General features: G+C 42.3%; 1 protein-coding gene across 3 annotated transcripts in view; it reads right to left on the bottom strand.

Annotated features, from left to right (window-relative positions):
- The window catches only part of REELD1 (reeler domain containing 1), a 39189-nt gene that overhangs the window by 10406 nt on the left and 8143 nt on the right, over positions 1 to 20640 (bottom strand). Inside the window, exons 2-7 of one of the 3 annotated variants that reach the window (XM_054554548.2) lie at positions 15567 to 15668; positions 11616 to 11954; positions 11111 to 11233; positions 9120 to 9338; positions 3709 to 3931; positions 1677 to 1840 (exon numbers count right to left, since the gene is read on the bottom strand). In XM_054554548.2, the coding sequence (XP_054410523.1) occupies positions 1677 to 1840; positions 3709 to 3931; positions 9120 to 9321 (589 nt within the window). In that variant the 5' untranslated portion in view covers positions 9322 to 9338; positions 11111 to 11233; positions 11616 to 11954; positions 15567 to 15668. Of the gene's footprint in view, positions 1 to 1676; positions 1841 to 3708; positions 3932 to 9119; positions 9339 to 11110; positions 11234 to 11615; positions 13310 to 15566; positions 15669 to 20640 lie in introns of those variants that run through there. The other 2 variants (XM_024246286.3, XM_054554547.2) reach the window with 2 other exon arrangements.

Raw genomic sequence — 20640 nt, 5'->3', positions numbered from 1 at the left:
GTCCAATTTGAGGAAGTGTCAGAAGGCAAGGCACTGAAATATAAAAGTAGACCGTACCTAATGGGGTGGAGGAGGACTCAAAGTGTCTTGGTCTATTGGGAGATAAGTTTCAGATATACAATATACTACTTTCCCAATTTTGAAAATTTATAATTTATACTTGCCTACTGAATTCTTTGTAAGTTAAGAAACCTATTTCACTTTATTAGATGAAATAAGGTGAAATAGATTTCTTAACTGTACAAAGATAAACTTCCCAGAATACATACACACACACACACACGCACACGCACGCACATAAATACATACATGCATGCACATGCATACATACATGTTTCTTTTTCCTTTGGGAATCACTAGGGTTTGGGTAGTAGAACGAATGGGGAAGACAGGCTGGGGCCAGAAGGAGAGGAATGTGGGCAATGTAATGAGGAAGTTACTCTGTAAACTGCTTGGGCTGGAGGCTGCGACCCCCCAGCAGGCAAGGTTTCCAGTGGAGTCAGGCATAGAAAGGCCCAAGGCTCCACATGACACTTCTTCTTGAAGCTTCACTTTTATTCATATTCATGTTCAAACAAATGTGGTTATACTTGAGATTAAAACATGACATTTGCATCATTCATAAAATAAAACATGAGATTTCAAACATATGTCAGGGGTGCAGGGTCTTCTCCAGGCCACGGTCTCAGGCTCCGAGATCTTTACTCTGCTTTTAGGAGTGTCTTGGTGGGAAGGTTGGAGGAGTTGTGCTGGGTAATGGAAGAAGACAAAGGTTGTGGGACAAAGGCAGAGAACGGAGGGTGGTCCCACTGTCTCTGTACCTGGGTCTGCTAGACTGAGAAGAGGCAGGGATTCTGATTGGATTCCGGCCTTAACATATTAGCAAAGAGTAAAGGAAAGAATAAGGGAAGAGGAGAACGAACGGATTAAGGGTAGGGTCTTGTGTGCATGTGCCTGGATGCTTTTACGAGTGCTTGTGTTCATAGCACTTAACTAGAAATAAGCAATAAAAAGGAGTTCCATACCACCAGGGATTTTCAGGTAGGTCAAACATCCTCTAGCTGGCTAGTGGTTTTCCTTTGTTTTGTTTCTTTTCTTTTCTTTTTTCAGGAGTTCATGGACTAATGGAATATAAAGCCATGTAGTGAGCAAGGAAAAATCCCTTCCCATTGAAACAGTGATTCCTGATTCTGTTCTCCAACCCAGGTTGCAAAGAGCCATCTACCTACCATGAAAAGTAACAATAAAAACTAGATGGTTTTTATGAGAAAAGATGAAGAAAAGCTCATTTCTTTTTTGTGCTCCTTGTGTAGCTTCAGGGGACTAAGGAAAACAGCAGAAATATTGTGAGGACTAGTAAATGTTGGGGGAAGACGTGTATGCTGTTTTTTGGTATTGCAGCACAGCTCTGACTGTCCACCCCGGGGCCTGACTTAATGTGTTAGGTTGAGCCAGACAAAGTGTGTTTGCTGCAACAAACAAAGCAACTGCAAGCGTTCCCTCCCTCTCACTGCTGCGTTATCACATCCCCAAGAACTGCTGCAGTTGGCCACGGCAGGTGTTTATTGCTTGTTTTGCAAGGACAGGAAACTGGCAGTAGTAACTTTTAAGTGAAAATAGATAACTGTAAAAATAATGATGACAACCAGCCTGGCAAATACAATGACAAGCTGTACCTGGAGCAGCTCCTTCAACATCACCCAGCCTCTGCTGAAGGGTTGGCATCAGTAATCTGGGCTCCGTGCGGTCGTCAGAATGGGCGCTGCTATGTGTCTGTTGAGACACAACAGATGATTCAATCCTTGCCCAGTAAACGAAATATGACTGGACTACTGATAAACTGCGGAAAGAGAAAGAGCAGAGCAGTTCACGGATTTAGTTTCCTTTAAATAATAACTCAGGCCAGCCTCACAGAAAAGAGAGAACACACTAACAGATAAAGAGGAACAAAACTAAATAAATAGAAGAACGAGAGAGACAGAGATTATGTTATTACTCTTTGAGTGACTTCATTCTTTTTAAAAGCAAAAACCCCATAGTTGCAAATAATTAGAATAGGAGAGGATATGAACAAATCAATGGTCCTCTTGAATAAATATGTCACTAAAAATCTCATTTTAACTAAAAAGTATCTCCTTAAACTGTTTAGACTCTAATAAAAGGTTTTATAGTCAATATTACTATTAGCCATTCCTGATATACTGTTATTACATCATGATCTGAAGATCTCATAATTCTGTTGTATAATTGTACATGTCTACTGTCATTGTAGATTCTATTGGAAATTAGAGATAAATCCTTAATATTCTAAATAATTTTTTGAAAAACATTTCTTCAGTAAAAATAACTTTCACAAACATTATGCCATTTGTTCTTCCAAATATTTCAGTAAAGGAGGGATTATTGGCAAGTGCCATTTTTCCCACTTTAAGTATTCAGGAGGCAGACATAACAAGGTGATTAATTTGGCCGAGGTAACCCAGAGGCTCGAGACACAGTGAGCGTCATAGTTCAGGCCCCCAACATGCGGTTTCCAGACTTGGCAGACGTTATCGTGCGCAAGGGTTCCCAGAGGTGGGAGATCACAGGGTGACTTGGGACAGGTGTCTCATCAAGTGACTTACCTCGTTTTTTCTGTCAAATGGAGATCATAGCTTCTACACTACTTGCTATGCGGCATGCAGCAACTATGATGGTAAATCCAAAAATAGGAATGGAGGTGCTTTGAGAAAGAAAGGTGACTGTACAGGTTTAAGGACTTCAAGCAGCAGACACCCTCTGCACTGCATAAGAACCAAAGCCAAGGGCAGAAGCTGGGCACACCCACAGGTAAGCGGGCCCCAGGCCTCCCAAAGAGGAAGAATCCTAAGGCACGTGTTTCCCTTCTTGCTCTCCTGTCTGCTGCCCTGTGCCACCAGGAAGTGGGGGAGAAGGGACACCACAGGCTGGGGCCACCAACCTCCTCTCCCACTGCTCCCCAGAGCAGAGGGGAGTCCTGGAGGGGAGCACGTGCCCTGGACGACCTCTGCCTGCAGGCGCAGTCTCCTTCATATTTAGGAGGGTGTGGGGAAAAGAAATAGAAACACACACCCTTTCCTGAAAGAAAAAAATTATCTTTCTTGGTAAATGCAAGTGTCTGAAAAGAATGACAAAACAAGTACCTCATTTTGGTAGTAATGATGCTTTTAAAGTGCTTACTGTTGCCAGGAACTGTTCTGAGCGAACGTAGGCTCTCTCATCCATATACAACCCTCTGAGGGAGGTGCTGTGGCTATGCCCATTTATAGAAAACAAGCCAAGGCACAGAGCCTCAAGAGGCTTTTCCTGGGCCCAGGGATGTGTCCATTTGTCCATTTGCCTGTTTCTCTCTTTCTTGGCTCTCTCCTGCCTTCCCCACCACCAGCCATTCTGTCCTCTGGTCAGAAATTCCTAGAGAGGTTGGCCAAGATTTACCTGTGCCTGGGGAGGCAGGGAGATAACACAGTCTAGGCCCATGGAGAGTGATGAAGGGATGAGTTTGGGGGCAATTTTTTTTTAGTTTCCCTCTGCATAGGCTCTCCAGTTTAGGCAGCATCCATGACCCTGTGCTTGCGATAAGGTGGCCACATAAGGAGAGGGAAAGGGAATATGAAATCAGGGCAAAGAGAAGCTCCCCTCTCTTCAAAGTAAAAGGCTCAGTTTCTAAGAAACAGCACTTCACTCTCTTACAGGAACTTAATGTCCCCCACAGGCTGGGCAGGGGCCTTCCACACGAACGACAGGTTTCTCTTCCGGGACTTGTCAGAGTGGGTGACTGCATCAGCCTCTTGAAAACAAGACATCAGTTTGGAATGAGGAGGAATGAGAACGAAAGTGCCAGCGATTTGATGATCAGACACTCTTCGAGCCTGAAGGAGAAATCCCATGAAATCACGACTGCTTCTCACCGTCACTGCAACAAAAACACCCATCCAACATGAACATGCGTGACTTAGTTCCGTGTGGTGATTTTATGCAGCTTTTTTCAAAACTAAAAGCTTAAGATCAGCCCCCAGAAAGTGAACAATTCATTAGAGGGGGGAAAAGTTGAAGTCCTATTTCACACCAAAATAAATTCCATTTGGATCAAAGTTATGTGAAAATGAAATACAAAATAACTAGAAACTTTTTTCTTTTTATAAATATTGGATTTAGAAATACCTCTCTGAGCAAAACCCAGCTGCCATAAAGGAAAAGATGAGTAAAGTGTGCTACATTTTTTAAATATGAGTTTAGGTGAACTCAGGACAGACGATTAAAAAAATTATTTTCCAAAAAAAAGTATTTGTAAGACATAAAACAGACAAATTATTCATAGTCATGGTGAATTCATAAAAAGATGACTCCCTCAAAATAATGAAAGGATACAAACAGAAATAAAACAAGCTTAGTAATAATCTTTTTTTTTTTTGAGACAGAGTCTCCCTCTGTTGCCAGGCTGCAGTACAGTGGCGCGATCTCAGCTCACTGCAACCTCTGCCTCCTGGGTTCAAGCGATTCTCCTGCCTCAGTCTCTCGAGTAGCTAGGAGTACAGGCACGCACCACCACGCCCGGTTGATTTTTGTATTTTTAGTAGAGACAGGGTTTCATCATGTTGGCCAGGATGGTCTCGATCTCTTGACCTTATGATCCGTCCTCCTCGGCCTCCCAAAGTGCTGGTATTACAGGCGTGAGCCACCGCACCTGGCTGCTCAGTAATAATTTTTAAAGCAATTATACATGAGATACTCTTTTATACCTTTCACATTAGCAAATGTTAAAACGTGTGGTTGTAAGCAGTCTTGTTAAGACTATGGAAAAACTAGGGCATTCATTCAGTAGTGCTGGAACTATAAACCATCCAACTTTTTGTGGTGTAACCTGACAACATCTTCCACATTTAAAATGCAATTACCCCTCTGATACATGCTACCTTATCAGTTAGCCCTGAAAACATAGTAAGTAAAATAAAGCCAGACCCAAGATGACAAATATTGCATGATTCCACTTATGTGAGGTACCTAGAGCAGTCAAATTGACAGAGATGGAAAGAAGATTTAAAGTTAGCTGGGGCTGGGCATAGGAAAGGATGGCCAGTACAGAGTGTCCATCTGGGATAATGGAAAAGTTCTGGAAATGGATAGTGATGATGGTTGTACAATATTGTGAATGCGCTTAATGCCACTGAGCTGTATACAGCTATAATGGTAAAGTTTATGATATATGTATATAAACACAATGAAAGAAATGCCCTCCAAAAATCATTACTCTTTGACCTAGAAACTTTGCATCTAGGAATTTTCCCCACTTACAAACTTGCACAAATAAATATGGCAAACACTGATGTCCAATACCCAACAGCGATTGTCCGCTTATTCCCTGCTAGCAGAACAGATGGTTCTGCTAACAGAACCCAGATGTTACATTCATGTGAAAGTGGAGACCACCTGTCTTCGGGGAAGTTAGGGCTCTCCTTTTCCCCAGGGGATGAACTGTGATTAGACTAAAACCAGTGTTGGTGATTCTGTTCCCCTTCACCAGATAGAATTCTGGCCAATGAGGGCAGATCTGCTGAGAGAACAGCTAATGTCTAAGGATCAATCTTTTCAAGTAAGGCCTTTATTCCAGCTGTCGTCCCAGTGTGAGGCGTAAAACCACGGCACTCATCCTGAAACTGTGCGATGTCAAAGGAATGAAAACCCAACTCGCTGATGACCGCGGAGCAGGAAAATGGAAAAATCTTAGGATCTAGATTATGTCATTGAATGGCTTCACCCAATACAGAAACTGTGCCTCCAGACTTAAGAGAGAAAATTAAATGCCTTTATTCGTTAAGTTTCTGTTAATCAGTTTTTCTGATACTTGGAACTAAAATAATCTTGACGCATACAGTGAGCAAAGACATATGAATAAAGATATCCATCAAAACTGTTTATGAAAAAAATTTAAAAAGTAAATACCCACAAATAAGAAACTCATTAAATCAATCATGTGACCTCTAGACAATGGACTGTCATGAAATCATTAAAAACAAGCTCTGTGGCTGGGCACGGTGGCTCACGCCTCTAATCCCAGCACTTTGGGAGGCTGAGGTGGGTGGATCACGAGGTCGGGAGATTGAGACCACCGTGGCTAACACAGTGAAACCCCATCTCTACTAAAAATACAAAAAAAAAAAATTAGCCAGGTGTGGTGGTGGGCGCCTGTGGTCGCAGCTACTGGGGAGGCTGAGGCAGGAGAATGGCATGACCCAGGAGGTGGAGCTTGCAGTGAGCCAAGATTGCGCCACTGCACTCCAACCTGGGTGACAGAGTGAGACTCCGTTTTAAAAAAAACAAAAAACAAAAAAAACCTCTGTATCCAATAAAAGATATCAATCTGATTGTTAGGTAAAAAATATAAACATTAAGCAGACATTGAATTTGTATCTGCTTAAGATTATATTAATTTGAGATCTCACTCACATATGCTTAAATGCATGGAAAACTTCTGAAAAGAGGTGCAAGAAACTTAATAAGGATTACCTCTGGAGAATCAAATTGAGTGTTCAGAGCAAGAGAAGGAAAAGTACTTTTAATTTTCTACCTTTTGATACTATTCTAACATTTTTAAAGCATGTAATATCTTTAAGCTATTTAAAATTTTTTTTAAAAAATTAGCCACTCATGTTCAAGGGAATGAGTGGCTAAAATCAGGGTCAGACCTTTATAAGTTTGCTAAGTGCAGCTTGGTGACTAGGATTGTTTTATTTTCCACACATTTGAACTTTTATTAATAAACATTTGAACAAATATTTAGAACTACTGAACACCAAGCACTATGCTAGGAGTTGAGTATGTATCTATAAGCAGGATAACATGGTCCTTACCTTCAAGGAGCTCACAGATCCCGGCAAGAAAACAGTATACTTACAACGTAAGTCAGTAATAACTGACTCTCATTGAATCCATGAGGCACTCCATCAAGTCATTTATTACATATGCTGTCTTGGTTCCAGTTACAATACAATTATGTTTCCCTCAGGATACCTTCAGAATTTAGGTATCACAATATTTTTAGTTATTTCTGCAGATTTTTCTCACTGACATAGTGGTTTTTTGGTTCGGGGTTTGTTTGTTTGTTTGAGACAGAGTCTCACTTTGTCACTGTCACCCAGGCTGGAGTACAGTGGGGCTATCTCAGTTCACTGCAACCTCTGCCTCCCAGGCTCAAGTAATCCTCCCACCTCAGCCTCCAGTGTAGCTGGGAACACAGGGTACAAGCCACCATGCCCGGCTAATTTCTGTATGCTTTTTGTAGAGACAGGGTTTTTCCATGTTGCCCAGGCTGGTCTCAAACTGCTGAGCTCAAGTGATCCACTCACCTTGGCCTCCCAAAGTGCTGGGATTACAGGCATGAGCCACCACGCCTGGCTAACATAGTGTTTTGATTCTTACCATTGTTATTCCCCTAGCCACAGAACACTAGGATACTGACATAACAATCTCTTCATGCTGGGAGGGGCTGGACGCACACTAGGGTGGATGGAGCCCCCAAAGAAGTGGCCTTCCTTGGGGAGCCTCTTGCATTTGCCCCGGTGTGCTATATACACAGACTCGCTTTCTTTGTCATGATGTGGCAAAGTTTGGGAAGCTCTGTTAGAATAGACTTAATTCAGTATATTGGGGAGTATACTGATGTTGAACTCATGTACTATCCACCCATGTTTTTTCACACTTCTCAACAGAACGAAACGAATGGATAAAACAATATTTATAGAGTAAATTTCATTTTTGTTTATCACCGTTAGTTCCCATCAAAAGAATCAGCAAATATCAAGAGGGGTTTAGGGCAAAAGCTGCTGATGTGTTGGAGCTCACCTTGAGTGCGTAGTTCTCTGCCTACACTTAGTGGCATATGAAGCATCTGTAGCTTCCTTCTCTGCTGTCCCTCACTGCCCCTTCCAAGCTTGGTCCAAGGTAAGCTGTGGACTCTGAAGAGTGTGTGTGAGTTCGGGGAGTGGGGGCGGCTCATGGAGGTAGAAACACCCCTGGTGGGGGCAACCTGAAACTGATAAGTTCCCTGCCCCTGAATCTTCCTGAGAGATGATTCAGAGGTGTTTCACATGGCTTCTCAGAGGGTCCCCACTGGAATGCACCTTGGTTGCCCACAGCAGCTACCTGCTCAGTTGCACGCCCTTGACTGGCGTCTCCTCTTGCCCAGCTCCCTTTCCCTCTTCCTCACCTGTGTTTCCTGAGATGCTCTCTCACATAAACCACCTGTGCTCACGTTCTTTCCCTGCTTTTATAGGCACCTAAACTAAAAGAGCAGGAAATGATTTTTTCATCCCCCAATATTTTAATTTAAAAAATGTCAAATTGTATATATTTAAAGTGTACAACATGATGTTTTGATATACTTACACATAGTGAAATGGTTACTATAGTCAAGCAAATTAAAATATCCATCATCTCACCAAAGTGTCTGTTGATGGATGAATTTTAGTTTTAAATAATGAGAAAAAAGTGTATTTCACACACACAGATGATACATGAAGGTTGTTCAGGGTAACTATATTTGTGTCCGTAATAAGATACTTTTATATCTTATGGTAAGGACAAAATAATTATCTATAATAATGATATTTGTCTCTTCTTATACAGATCACAATTAATACAGAGATTAGTTATCATGTGGCTTTTATGACACAAATATTTTATGCTTATTTTTAACCTGATAATTGCTTCTTAAGATTAAGCCAGGCTGGGCATGGTAGCTTGTGCCTGTAATCCCAGCACTTTGGGAGGCTGAATCAGGAGGTTCACTTGAGCCCAGGCGCTCGAGACCAGACTGGGCAACATACCAAGACCCTGTTTCTAAAAAAAATACAAAAAATTAGCAGGGCACAGTGGCATGTGCCTGCAGTCCCAGCTTCTTGGGAGCCTGAGGTGGGAGGATCACTTAAGCCCAGGAGTTTCAGACCAGCCAGGGCAACACAGTGAGTCTCCATCTCTACAAAAAAAAAAAAAAGGATTAAGCCAAATTTAGTCCAGGAAGCTTCTGACTGGGACGAACACAAACTGGAAGTTCCATGGGGGCTTTAGGGCTCCTCGGAGTCTCTCAAAGCCTCTCTGGTACATACCTGGAATCATGTCACCTGGTGCATAGGAAGACCTGTGGGTGTGGATGGTGACGTGTTGGGTGTCCTGGTGCTGAGGCTGGGCTTGGATGTGCTTGGGCTGCATGTCCTCACAGGCCACCGTGCTGGCACCATGGGAAAAGGCAGACGAGCAGGAAGCGAGGCAGAGGGTGGTACAAGCCCAGCCCACGAGGGCAGCCCGCATCCTCGTCCTGCCCTCTCCTGTAACATGACAAACAGCAGCTTCAGTCCAGACGCTATTTAGGAAAATGACATAAAGTCTTCTCAGGATGTGACTAACCTGAACCCCACACTGCCTCTGTACCTGAGATGCTTTTAGTGCAGCCTCCCAGGATTGCTAATGCTCAAGGCCAAGATCAAAAGGAAATGCCAGGCTATAGGAAGTGTTTCATTTCCAAACACCTTTTTGAAAACTTCTATTCTTGTAATTTTCTCATAAGACCAGACTGCTTTTTTTGTTGTTGTTCAAAACAGAGGCTTTAATTATTGAGTCAAAGAAATAAAACCAGAAAATGTTTGTATCCTAGTGTGAGCTCCTTGCAAGCTGACTGGTACCCAAGGGCAGTGTGAGCTCTGATATATTAATGCTGAAGTAGACACCCAATACACCACCATGGGCAGGAGGCATGGCATGGGATGGCTTGGCTGAGTGTCTTATCTCTGTTGCAATTGAAAATTACCAAGTTAAGTGCTACAAAACATCTACCAACTATCAATTATTTAGAGGTGACTGTTAAGTTGGCAATGCTTTGCTATCTCTTTGCCCTTTCTTTGGCTGTTTTTAGCTATTTCACTACTTTCAGTAAAGAAGATGAGCAGAGAAAGAAATACTCAATTTATTCTATACCTTCTTAAACATACTGATAACAATTTTGGCTCAGGAATAGAATACAATGATTGAATAAAATAGCATTTATAGAGTAAATTTTATTTTTGTTTGCTACCTCTAATTCCCATCAAGAGGAAGAATTAAAATTTGGCAATGTAAAAGAAGTTGACAAAAATAAAATGAGAGATAGCAAACAAGGCAGATGAAAATCTGCCTACATAAATATTTAGGATTATCACAGGCATTTTTTAACAGTTCTGTTTTAGGTCAGGTACGGTGGCTCACGCCTGTAATCCTAGCACTTTGGGAGGCCAAGGCAGGTGGACTGCCTGAGCACAGGAGTTCAAGACCAGCCCGGGCAATACGGTGAAACTCTGTCTCTACTAAAATACAAAAAATTAGCCGGGCATGGTGGTGTGTGCCTGTAGTCCCAGCTACTCAGGAGGCTGAGGCAGGAGAATTGCTTGAACCTGGGAGATGGAGGTGGCAGTGAGCTGAGATTGTGCCATTGCACTCCAGCCTGGGCAAAAGAGCAAGACTCTATCTCAAAAAAAAGTTCTGTTTTTATTTTTTTTTATAGTCCTGCATACAGACATTTTAGAAGTTTGGCTAATATTTTGACCTAAGGAGCAAAGCAAAGCAAAGCAAAGCAAAAAAAAAAAAAAAAAAAAAAAAAAAAAAAAAAAAAAAATGCCCTCCCCTGTAGTCAGCTGGTTTTAAAAGGTAAAAATAAAATCCTGAAAAGGTAGTGAAACTAGCTATCAAAACCATAGACTAAGGAAATAATCCTTAAACCAAATAATCAAGTGTCTTCCACTCCCATTGTCTCTTCACACACCACCACCTTTTACATTCACAAGCTAAAAGAAGACAGGAATACGATCTATACCTCAAATTTCTTAGACTTAAGAGTCCTTCAGACAATGCCTTTCTTTTCTAAGTTTGTTTTCTATGAAGCACCAAAGTCACACATCTCCATACTACAAGGAACCATGGCTACAGCTTCTCAGACACATTAGGAGATAATGAAGATGAACTGTGTAAAAACATATTCTCAGTCAAGGGGGCGCAGTGTTCTTCTCATTTTCTTTCACAAGGGCCACATAGAAAATACCCCTCGAATGCTGGGCATGGTGGTACACACCTATAGTTCCAGTTGCTCAGGAGGCTGAGGCAGGAGGATCACTTGAATCCAGGAGGTCGAGGCTGCAGTGAGCTATGATCACATGACTACACTCCAGCCTGGGCACAGAGCAAGACCCTGTCTCTTAAAAGAAAAGAAAGAAATGAAATGAAAATGCTCCTCAAGCCCTTGCTGATGGCAAGTGGTCTTTCCAAAGGCAGATCAGACACAGGTGCCTACAAGGGAAGGGGAGTGAGCACCTCGACTCACAGACTACAGCCACAGCCCCACCTCCCACCCACCTGCCTTAGGTTTCACTGTGTCTTCTTTCCCACTAGCATCTTATCTACCTGAACCCCAAAAACTATCCACTTGGAGCTGAGCACGGTGGCTCACACCTGTAATCCCAGCACTTTGGGAGGCCGAGGCAGGAAGATCACTTGAAGCCAGAAGTTCAAAACCAGCCTGCGCATCATAGGGAGACCTCATCCCTACAGAAATAAATAAAAAGAAAACATCCACTTACCTAGGAACACACTTTTCTTCAGGCTTGACAGAATGGCTTCCTCCCTCAGAGTTGCAAACACATCCCTTAAACAAAAGTATTTTCTTCTCCTTTCAGTATTTTCTCTAATGGGGAGAACAACAGCTGTTACCACTAATCCTCAGCATCTCCAGGAACTGACCCTCAGTGTCCAAATCCAGCCTAAATCGTATTAGTGTGCACAAACACACGCACACACACTGTTTACAGTCACATCATTGTTCAAGCCTGTGTGAAGAACTAGAAAGAACCGGAACTGGTTTTGCACAGGACTAGCACTGACATCCTTGGCAGAAGCTGGATGCCTCCATCTTGATCTCCCTGCAAAGGGGAGAATGTTTGAATGAAATGAGTCTCAGCATTTTTGGCTTCTTGAGTCAGTGTGGACTGAAGTCACTCTTGGTGAAGTAGAATTGATATGTTAGCCCAAGAGCAACGTTTGGTACCAAAAAATAACACATGGCATAGGCACCTCCCGTATCAACTGCACTAAAGCTGGAGTTCACATTTGCACGCATCTAAGAATCTGCCGAGACACCTGATAATACCACAGAGCCTATAGCTCAGTGGTCCTCTAAGTGTGGTCCCCAGAATGCAACACCAGCATCACCTAGAAGCTTGCAACAGTAACAGTGATGATAAAGAAAGAGGAATGGACTCAGGAGATCAGGTAGAAATAGGATTTGGTGGCCGATTGAATGCAAGGTGTCCAAGAGAGAATCCTAGGATTGATAGTCCTGGGTGATGTGGAGTAGGCAGCTGCAGAGAGAGCAATGTTCTGACTGTTAGGCCTTGTCTCCACTCAGAAAAACCTAAAGATATGAGTAACTGAATAGGCAAGGCACTGGCTTAGGGACCAGGTTGCTAAGCCTTTTGTTGCAAATGTAGATGAGACTATCCTATAAACACCAAGGGAAGTTGGGTTTCCTTGGCCTAGGATTCCAGTGTTCCCCACACACAGAACAAAAGCAAACAAATTCAATTTGGTTTCTCTAAGCCTCTATCCCACTAGGATGGAGGCAATCTCAATCTCCCACTGAGTCATGAGAAATTCTGGGAGGTCTAGAAAATTAGGGTACGTTCCTTCCATGGCTGCTGTTACGATAGTTTTCAGAGCTCATGTGGTCACTTGAAGACTGTTAGTTGGAAGGCTTCTATGCAAAAAAGGGGCTCAGGTCTTCAGCAAGGCTGTGGCCTGGGTGCTGAGAGCTCAGCCTCCCAGGTGCACCCTGCGGCCTTTCCCTGCTGAGGTTCTTCCCACCCCCTCCACTGGGTCCTGACACAGATCTCTGCCCCTAGCAGGAGAGTGGCTAACCTCTTCTCCACTCCACCCTGTTCCTGTCCCAGTCTTAGAGACAAAAGTGTCCCTCCTCTCCCTTTTTTTTTCACTCTCACCCCATTACCCTGGGGCACCTGGCATAATCCACCTACCACAGGTAGAGGGGTAATCTCCAACACCTCAGCTTTGGCCCTGAAACACAAACTCCCCAGACATAGGGATTCTCAAAAGGCCCAACTACCAATTAGAATGAGGAGGGGAGTGCAAAGGTAGAGAGAGCACACCTACATGGCTCAATAAATAATCCTGCCATTTGCTCATGTAATATTTCTTGTTGAAAATCAGGAGGACACCTTATATTAGACATGGACTTCTCCTGCCTGCCACATCCACAGCCTCTGCTGAGCCGGCAGCACATCTTATGCCACTCTCCCCACAAAGCTGATTGTACCAGGGTGGGCACTCATCACAGGGGAGGGCCTGCTGACTCAGGGCTGAGACAGAAACTCTCCCTGGGAATCTGACCGAGAACACATAGAAGGCTACTCTATACCAGTGCTGGCCAGTAGAAATAGAATGCAAGCCACATATGTAATTTAAAATTTTCTAGGCCGGACGCAGTGGCTCACGCCTGTAATCCCAGCACTTTGGGAGGCCACCTGAGGTCAGGTGTCCAAGACCAGCCTTGCCAACATGGTGAAACCCCGTCTCTACCAAAAAATACAAAAATTAGCCAGGGATGGTGGCACGTGCCTGTAATTCCAGCTACTTGGGAGGCTAAGGCAGGAAAATTGCTTGAACCTGGGAGGTGGATGTTGCAGTGAGCTGAGATAGTGCCATTGCACTCCAGCCTGGGCGACAGAGTGAGACCCTGTCTCAAAAACAAACAAACAAACAAAAAAATTGGACTAGCCTTATTTTTAAAAAACATGAAAAGGAACAAATGACATTTGTTTTAATAATAAATTTAGTCAATTCAATATATTGAAAACATTTCACATGCAATCAGCATATAAAAAATCATTAGTGAGATATTTTGCATTCTTTTTTTCACAGTAGCTCTTTGATATCCAGTGGTATTTTACACTTACAGCACGTCTCAATTCAGACTAGACACATCTCAAGTGCTCAGGAGCCACATGTGGTAAGCTGCTACCATATTTATCAGCGCAGGTCTATACAAAGGAAGGTGGCTGAGCCACAGGTCTTTGTGTGGGGTCAGACCTGAGGCCATATTGTACCACGTGCAGGATGTGTAAGAGGCATTGAGGGGATAGGATGGTAATTAAACATAACAGCATATTTATATAGTGCTTGCACAGTACCACACACTATTCTAGTCAGCTAGTTGGCAAATTACCTCATCGATACAGCAACACAATGAGGTCTGCACTATTATTATCTCATTTTACGGATAAGGAAACTGAGTCACAGTATTTCTGTAACTTGCCAAAAGTTCCCACAGCATTCGGGAAGTGATAGATAAGGCTTTTCCCTACAGTTTTGCTATAGAATAGCTTTGTAACATAATCTACAAAATGAGGATAACTACAGCTCCTGTACCTGCATCCCGAAGTGCTGGTGAAGTTTCAATGAGGTAATAAATAATAAGGAGTTGGTACTTAGTATGGGGTTTGAGACAAAGGAAGGGCTCCGTACCTGTTTTGTCTGGGAAAGAGAAAGCTGGCTGAGCCACAGAGAGGGTTGGTGCCCACCAAGGAGAGGAGGTGGTGAGAGAGTGTGGCTGTGAGCAAGACCATGCGCTAAGCCCGAAGCCCAAGAGACAGCAGCGAGTTGGCCTCCAATCCCCGCCCACATGAAGAAGATCCAGCTGTGTGCACTCGGAAAGCAAGAAAATACTGTTTTGTTTGTTTTTTGCTTTTTGTGTGTGTGTGAATCTGCTTGAGGTCATTTCACACTAGCAATTTGGCTGGACTTGATATATTAACATGACTGAATCTGTTACATTAACATCCCCTGGCCCTGAGTAGAACAGTTAATATTAGTGTCATACCAAGGGAAAGTCTTGGGGTGGGCTTTATGGTTATAAATCAGATACTCTGTGTCCTTCGGTAAATCACTTAACTTCTCTAGGTTGCCTCATGTATAAAATAAAAAGGTTTGAATTAAATAATCTCTTCAATTTCTTCCAGCAAGAAAATGATACACATTTTTAAGGTTTTATTTTAGTTATAAAGGCGTAAGAATGAGCTACTCTTAAAACAACTTGAGATGGCATGCATTAAAGTCTGGCACGTAATTATAACCTGCGTTGACACCATCCCACACTCACTCCTGGTTTAAGAGTCTGCCTTGGAAAAGTTTGCAAATGAAGGAGGAATCTGTTGAGCTCACTATTCTAGTCCTGTTTCCTGTTCCTTCACTCCAGCAGACAAGTGGACATTTTCTTCATTTTCAAAGATCTTGGAGATGAAGATCATGGCTTTTGTAACTGATGAACAGCCTTTCCTATCCAAATGTTTTTCCTACCTTGGTAATGACTTCCTGCTGAGATTGACTGGTGTTTTTACATAGAAATCTGCTATTCCAGTATCATCATTGTGATTAGCATTTTAATGTTTAGATAGATTTTTTGAAAATATCTAAAGATATCTGGAGTGCTGGGATAATCTGTGTAAGAGAAAAATACTCACAATTCTCTTTAAACTCTACATGAAAGTGGGGAGTCAATGGTCATTCATGTATGTTTAGCAGGTCTGGACTTTTGCATCATCCTCCATGCTACTGTGCACTTTCTACCGTTTAAAAAAAAAAAAAAAAGTTGAGTGCCTTTTTTTTTCTTTTGAGACAAGGTCTCACTCTGTCACCCAGGCTGGAGTGCAATGGTGCAATCACAGCTCACTGCAGCCTCAACTCCCAGGCTCAAGTGATCCTCCAGCCTCAGCCTCCTGAGTAGCTGGGACTATAGGCACCTGCCACCCCTCCTGGCTAATTTCTGTATTTTTTGTAGAGATGGAGTTTCACCATATTAATTAGGCTAGTCTCAAACTCCTGGCTGGACTCAAGCAATCCTCCTGCTTCTGCCTCCCAAAGTCTTGGGATTACAGGTGTGAGCCACTGTGCCTGGCCTAGTGCTTTTATTCTACCCAATAATCCTCTCCTTCATTATCCCTGTTAAAGAACAGTACAGTCAAACAGGATTTCTAAGCTAATTAATATTTAATTCTTACTATTTGTAAAGCAACTTGCAAGAGAGTCTGCTGATAAAGTATCGGCAGGATCTTCTCCCTAGGAGCTGACATTTTACTTGGGGTGAGGTAGCAAGGTACAGAAGAAAGAGCTGTGAAGTCAGACAGCAAACTGGTTACGTGACCTTGGAAAGTTAATGCTGGTGAGCCTCAGTTTTACCATCTGCAAAGTGGGGGGACTATTAGATTTCTTACAAAGATGTTGTAAGGATTAGATGCTCTTTAGCAGTGATGCAGAGCAGTAAACAAGCTATGATCAGAAGAGAGATAAAAGCCAGGTTACCAGAGTCTGGGATGCCAGAATATTTCAAGTAGAATCAGGAAAATATGGTTGATTTTAGAGATTAGGTGGAGTTTAGACAGATGGAGATGGGTAAAAGGATATTCAAAGCAGGAGAGAGAGCTTGAACAAAGGTGTGAACACTAGCTGTGTTTGCAGTAATTATCCAGACATAAAATGAGGCTCATTTGACGCAGGATAGTGGGGACTGAGATGTTGAGAGAGTAAATGGAAGTAAGACTTGGAGACCTTTTGTATGGAGGCAAAGGAGGGGTCAAAAATTGGCATTTAGGGAGTCTGGACAAGTACTTTAATCTATGTCCGAAAGAGGGAAGTTGGTGGCATTCAATTTTAGTTACGCTGGAAATGTACTCTGAGCATTTATTCATTCCTTCAGCCAACCTTTATTAAATGCCTACTAAGTGCAGGTCATGGGCTCTGGGCAGGGGATATAAAGATGAATAACACATAGTCTTCACTCCCCTAGGGCTGGTAAAGCAGAGTAATGCATCAGCAGATAATTGCAAAACAACAAGCTAAATGATTAGAGAAATATGATCATGTATTGTTATAGCAGGACAGAAAAAGCATTACCTGGAGTTGATTAAGAGGCTCTTTTTCCCTTTTCAAAGCCTAAACATTCATATCTTGTGACTGCATGCAAAAATGAACCTCAAAGATTGGCATTGAATAATTCTGGGGACTTCTATTATAGATATATGAATGTTTTATAGTATCTTTTTAGGATCCTACACCATGTATACCCTTTATCCTTGTGTAGGCACTTGATCCCATACACCGCCCTGGATTGCAACTGATCAGCTTTAAGTGTGCCATCTTTCCTACTGACCTAGCTCTAAATCCCTGTAGGGTAGGAATTGTCTTAAAATTGCCAAGCTTGGATGCATAGCACAGCACTATGAACATCGTAAGTTATCTGTGAAATAATGTAGCATAGACCTATGCTAAAGAAGACAAAGGTACATGGATCTCTCTGTTCAGAACTCTATATGTTCCACTTATTTTAATGCATCCTTTTTCCAACCTTTCCAAGGATAATACGTCCCATGTATTGAACTCTTACCATGTGCCAGGCACACAGCTAACATTGAACATGTATGAACTCACTTAATCCTCACAATGATCCTATAAAATATGTTCTAATTCCATTTCCACTTTACAGACGAGAAAACTAAGGCACAGAAAGATTAAAGCAACTTGTTTGAAGTCACATTGCCTATGAATGGAGGCGCTAAGTTTCAAACCCCTGCAGAGTAGCTCTGGAGCCTGTGCCCCTAAATTCTAAGCTGTTACAATGGCCATTGTATAGTCGTGAACATGGAAACATACAGAAAAGGTGACGTAGGATGGTTCCAAAAAGCTAATTAAGGGTGGGAGACAAGACTTTGGTTTCCTGCTTCTCTGACAGGGACCAGGGTTTGGAGGGCCACTCTGAGTAAGTAAGAAATCTAGCTGGAACTTTCTTTCTCTGCAGAGCTCACATCCAAACCCTGCAAACCTACCAGAAGCGGGCAAACTGATTTTGGGACCCACTACTTCAGAGCAAGAAGGTAAAAGCTATTTCAGGGTAACTGGACTTCAGGAGCCCTCAATATTGAACAATGTCAAGTGTTTGTCCTTCCTTCCATCCATGGCAGGTTTTCTCAAATTAAAGAACATTTAAAAATTGTAAGGATATATTTTGTTTTCTTCTTTCTCTCTCTTTTTAAAAGTAAAGAATGCAGCATTATGGTTGAGTATCTAAATGTCATCCTTTGTTTTCTCACTGTCCACACTGCCCTTTGATCGCCCATCACAGAAGCAGTCACAACAAACAGGGTTTACTCTCCTTTAAAGAGGCAATCCAAACCCCTTATCCACTCTGCAGCAAGAAGCAGCTAATTGTCTGGTTAGCCCCCACTCTCCCTTGGCAATGGGGAAATACTAAAATCTTTGAATGAGAAAGTCCTTCATCAAACTTTTTAACTTTTAATTTTAAAACATTTTTTCAAGGAACCTGCAAATACCAAACTCCAAAAGTGTTTCTCTGGTTCACGTTCATGGACCATTTCTGCAGGACCAATTCCTTCTTTTGCTCTAAGACTCAGCTCCAGAGCTGGATCCACATTTCCCTCAAACCAGCTGCAAGTCTGCCATCACAGTCCTTTCTTTTTACTAAACAGACATCTAAAACCGACAGGCCTCTTTCACCACCTCCTGCAAAACAGCAATAGAGTCAACTTCTCGGGCAGCACCCCAAAGCTGTGAAACGTTACGCCGGCACTTACTGCTAGGATCTGAGCCAGTTCTCCTGGGAGCAAACTGCCTGGTGACACAGAATCCCAGGAGCCCACTTAGCACACTGGCAGTATGTGAGTGGCCCCAGCTTAATGAGTTTGAGGCACCTCAGGAAATTTAATCATTTGTTTCCAACCATCCAGCAAGCAGTCTAGAAAAGCTGGAAGTAGAAATACCAGATTTCCCAATTCCCCTTCAGTGCTTAACAATTTCTTCCAATAAAAACCCTTCAGTAATGTGAGCAAAATCCACATGGCAATAGATCCCTTAAGAGTTTAACAGAAGGTCTACTGTAGGCCAAGCCAATGAGACTTCTTTAACACCATCTTTTCACTAAACCCTCTGTTGACTGTTTTCCCTATCTCACAAGATAGGGGAGCAGCAACGATTAGCATCAGTTTTACTCCTCCCCAAAACACCTGCACTTCCCCCCACAAAGCCCAATTCACACGTCTCTGATGGAAGAATCTATAGGTAAGCAGAAAATACTACTTGAAATAGTTTAAGTTTATACAAAATTCTGGTATGATAGTCCTTAGTATATTTTGCTTTTCTTTTTTCTTCAATTTTTACTTTAGGTTCGGGGGTATATGTACAGGTTTGTTACATTGTTAAACTCATGTCATGGCGGTTTGTTGTACAGATTATTTCATCACCCAGGTTTAAGTCCAGTACCCAGTAGTTATTTTTTCTGTTTTTACCACTTGTGATAGTTAATTTTATGTGTCAACAGAAACCAGATAGCCGGCTAAACATTATCTCTACGTCTGTCTGTGAGGGTGTTTTTGGAAGAGATTAGTATTTGAGTTGATGGGCTGAGTAGATTGCCCTCCCCAGTGTGCATGGGCCTCATTCAGTCCACTGAGGACCTGCTTAGAACAAAAGGGCTAAGAACAGTTGAATTCACTCTCTGACCGTCGAGCTGGAGCATTGAGCTTCTCCTGCCCTCAGAGGTTTGATTCTCAGGCCTTGGCACTCAAACTGGAATCTGTATCAGTGACTCTTGGACTCTCAGGCCTTCAAATGACACCACTGGCTTTCCTGGGTCTCTGGCTTATAGAGAGCAGGTCATGGGACTTCTCAGCTTCCATGATCATGTGAGCCAATACCTTATAATCAATCTCTTTCTCTATATCTATACAGGCATAACTCAGAGGTATAGCAGGTTTGGTTGGGGCCAGATCACCGCAATAAAGCAAACATCACAATAAAGAGAGTGACACAATATTTTTGGCTTCCCAGTGCATATAAAAGTTATGTTTATACTATACTATAGTCTTTAAAGTGTGTAATAACATTATGTCTTAAGAAATGATGTACATACCTTAATATAAAAAGACTTCATTGCCAAAAAATGCTAATGATCATCTGAGCCTTCAGCGAGTCATGATCTTTTTGCTGTTGGAGGGTCTTGCCTCGATGCTGATGGCTGCTGATGCATCAGAGTGGTGGTTGCTGAAAGCTGAGGTGGTTGTGGCAATTTCTTAAAATGAGACAACAATAAAATTTGCCACATTGATTGACTCTTTCTTTCACAGAAGATTTCTCTATAGCATGCAATGCTGTTTGATAGCATTTTACCCACAGTAGAACTTTTCAAAATTGGAGTCTATCTTCCCAAACTCTGCCTCTGCTTTATCAATTAACTTTATGTAATATTCTAAAGCCATGGCGTCATTTCAACAATGTTCAAAGTAGATTCCATCTCACGAAACCATTTTCTTTGCTCATCCATAAGAAGCAACTCCTCATCCATTAGAGTTTCATCACGAGATTGCAGCAATTCAGTTACATCTTTAGACTCCACTTCTAATTCTAGTTCTTTTGCTATTTCTACCACATCTGCAATGACTTCCTCCAGTAAAGTCTTGAACCCCTCAAAATCACTGATAATGGTTAGAATCAAATTCTTCCAAACTCCTGTTACTGTTGATATTTTGA

This window comes from Pongo abelii, chromosome 3, assembly GCF_028885655.2.
Source record: "Pongo abelii isolate AG06213 chromosome 3, NHGRI_mPonAbe1-v2.0_pri, whole genome shotgun sequence".
NCBI lineage: Eukaryota > Metazoa > Chordata > Mammalia > Primates > Hominidae > Pongo > Pongo abelii.
Note: the sequence above shows the minus strand (reverse complement) of the source record. Positions and strands in the feature narration are given on the sequence as shown.